This window comes from Asparagus officinalis, chromosome 7 (assembly GCF_001876935.1).
Source record: "Asparagus officinalis chromosome 7, Aspof.V1, whole genome shotgun sequence".
Classification (NCBI taxonomy): domain Eukaryota; kingdom Viridiplantae; phylum Streptophyta; class Magnoliopsida; order Asparagales; family Asparagaceae; genus Asparagus; species Asparagus officinalis.
Genome location: NC_033800.1, coordinates 18885142 through 18887950, shown reverse-complemented (window position 1 = coordinate 18887950; position 2809 = coordinate 18885142). Strand labels below are relative to the sequence as shown.

General features: G+C 40.1%; 1 protein-coding gene across 1 annotated transcript in view; it reads right to left on the bottom strand.

Annotated features, from left to right (window-relative positions):
* The window catches only part of LOC109850592 (wound-induced protein 1-like), an 853-nt gene extending 461 nt beyond the window's left edge, over positions 1 to 392 (bottom strand). Inside the window, 1 exon segment of the mRNA XM_020420639.1 lies at positions 3 to 392. Within this exon segment, the coding sequence (XP_020276228.1) occupies positions 3 to 75 (73 nt within the window). The 5' untranslated portion in view covers positions 76 to 392.

Here is a 2809-nt window from a genome sequence, read left to right as displayed (position 1 = left end):
GATGGATTCGATGGAGAGCGGAACGAATTCGAAGGTCTCGTCGTCGGCGGAGGCGCCGGTGAGGAGGCGCATCATGTGCTGGTGGACCGGGGGTCCATGGAACCACCACTCGAGGTCCGGGGCGAGGAGCTGGTGGACCCGGTCTACGTCGCGGTGGTTTAGGGCTTCGTAGAGGGAGCGGACAGCCCACTTGTTGGGTTCGCCTTCGGGTTCGGGTTCGGGCTGGGTTTTCCCCTCCAGAGTTGGGTCGGGCTTGGGCTGGGATTGAGTTTGGTTGGGGTTAGCCAGCTCCGGGTGAGCCTTGACAGGCTTGGGTTGACAGTGGGTTTGGTTTGGTTTGTTTGGACCGGACCGGATTTGAGGGAGGAGATCGAGACCAGGGAGGCCGGGAGAGTAGAAATGCGAGGGGGTTGGGGTGGGTATTTATAAGGGGTTTGTGGGGATGGGGCTGTGGGACCCGTAGGGGCCTCAAGTTGGAGGCAGTGTTTTAGGGGCCCACTTCTGTGGGACACCACAGTTGAATAATTAATTAATTACACGTATGTGTTACGCATTCACAATGGGCACAAAAGTAACTCGTAGGTGAAAAGGATGGGATAGACATAAGAAAGTTCCAGACTTTCTATTTATCGGGGAGGGACTCAAGATAAACAACGTGAACACTGTGCAAAACAACATATATTTTTCTTCTGCTGCATCAATTTCGGATTAAATGCTACAGTAAAATATTTAGATTTTTAATTTTTTGAGTTGATACAGTATCCCGTTTTTGCTACAGCGTTCCATTGTGCTACAACAATATTTTTTTTTAAAAAAATTCCACAATGTCCAGTTTCATGTTTCCTACAGTAATAATATTACAGTAAATGTTACTGTAGGATTTAGTATATCATGAATAGTGAATTTTGGGTTATCCTATTTGTATAGAGGAGTAGATAAGATGTGCCCAGTATAAAAGAAAAAATAAAAACTAAAAAAATACGTTTGAGATCATCACATTAATCTTTGATTTAAGTTTGATATTGGCAAACACTCTCCTTCTCTAACTCCTTTACTATTATGGGGATATCTACTTCTATTTATTTTTTTTTTTTTTTTTGACAAATAGACCTTAAAGATAAAAGTGTCAAAAAGTTTCACTCAGGAGTAAATCTACCTATATCATTTTCAAGGGGGTAATAAGTGCCACATTGTGATATTACAAGGAATCTACATGCAGTTGACCCTTTATTTTTCTTGGAAATTGGATTAAAAAAGAATCTAACAATGTTGACTAATTAAGTGAGTTCGATCTAATTTGTAACTCTACATTTTTGCACTAGCGTACCACATTGCGTGGATCTGATCTAATAATTTACAACTCTATCACGCTTATTCAAATACGTTAATATATGTTGCTCCGTGAGCACATAGATATAGATAGGTACGAACGGCGAACGCCCTTCACAGTTCTAGGGATTTGTTGATAATGGAGACAAATTGTCCTGAATTGAAAGCCCAGGGCCCAACAAGTTGTTTGGACTTATTTTGGGCTTGATAAAGTTGAACTCGATCCAGTAAATTTCTGAGCAACAGCATAAAACGCATTACTAGCTCATAGGCGCATATCGTCCATCCATAAAACTAATCAGTTATAGGTAAGTGTAATAATATATGCTCAATCCAAACCGGTCGTCGCCACCCTTATACAAGCATTTCAACATCTTTGTTGAAATTTATTTGTGAACCAAGTGTTGAAGTATCACTTTATAAATAAAGGGGAAACACAAAGAAGTATTGTCTTGTTGCATTCGTACGCATAAACCGTCAACGATCATGTTTGTTTTTGAAATTTAATTGGGCAATCACGAGCACCAATCCTATCAAAATGCCTCGTACGGTGAGCTGGTGCGTTGTTGAAAGAGCATGTAGATAATTTCACAACTACATTAATGGTTGAGATGTTCCAGCGCCCAAAGATGTTTTGATAGAAACCCTAATCGTAATTATGTAACATGTTTTTTGATACGGTTTTTCTATAGAGTGTCTTTGGACACTCTATAAGAGAGGAGAGAGATAGAGAGAAATGAATGAGGAGGGGGCCCGTTTCTGATATTGCATGTTATGGCTAACTAATATCTAGAATTTTAAACTAACCTCTACCTGCTAATGAGGTTAACGCCGTTGTCATCACGTACTCAATCCCAATGTGGTCGGTTTCTTAAACTGAGCCAAGTCAGCCTACCTACTTTTGGGTTACCTAACATATGATGCTTGTAAGTGAGTTCCTAATTATGCATTTAAGTATCTGCAAGTCATTTTCATTGTGTTCTATATACCTAATACTACTTGCTCCTTTTACCTTGAAGGTGACAACCAAGGGAGGTATGAAAAAAGCCATCATAATTGCATAAAAGGACACATAGAATTGGTTAAAACAATGGCGCATTAATCTAATCACATCCGGATGTAGGGCTCCTCTATCTGACTCACTCGTAGTTGGGTGCGCACCCCTCATTTTCTTGGGTTAATTCCAGATAACACCCTTGAACTATGTGGGGGTGTTGCATATAACCCTCCTAAACTCTGTTTACCTTACATAACCTTCAAGAACTATGGGGTGTCTTACAAGACAGCCATAGACTTTACCTCATCTCACCTAACCCCCCTTAACAGTAATTTATAAACAACTAAAATGCCTTTGAGTAAAAAAAAAACCTCAAACTTTTTCAGTTGTCATTTACATCCAACATACTCCCTCTCCTAATTTTAGTTTTTTTTCTCTCAAGAAAATTTTAGTTATTTGCAAATTATATGTAGGGGGCCCAAT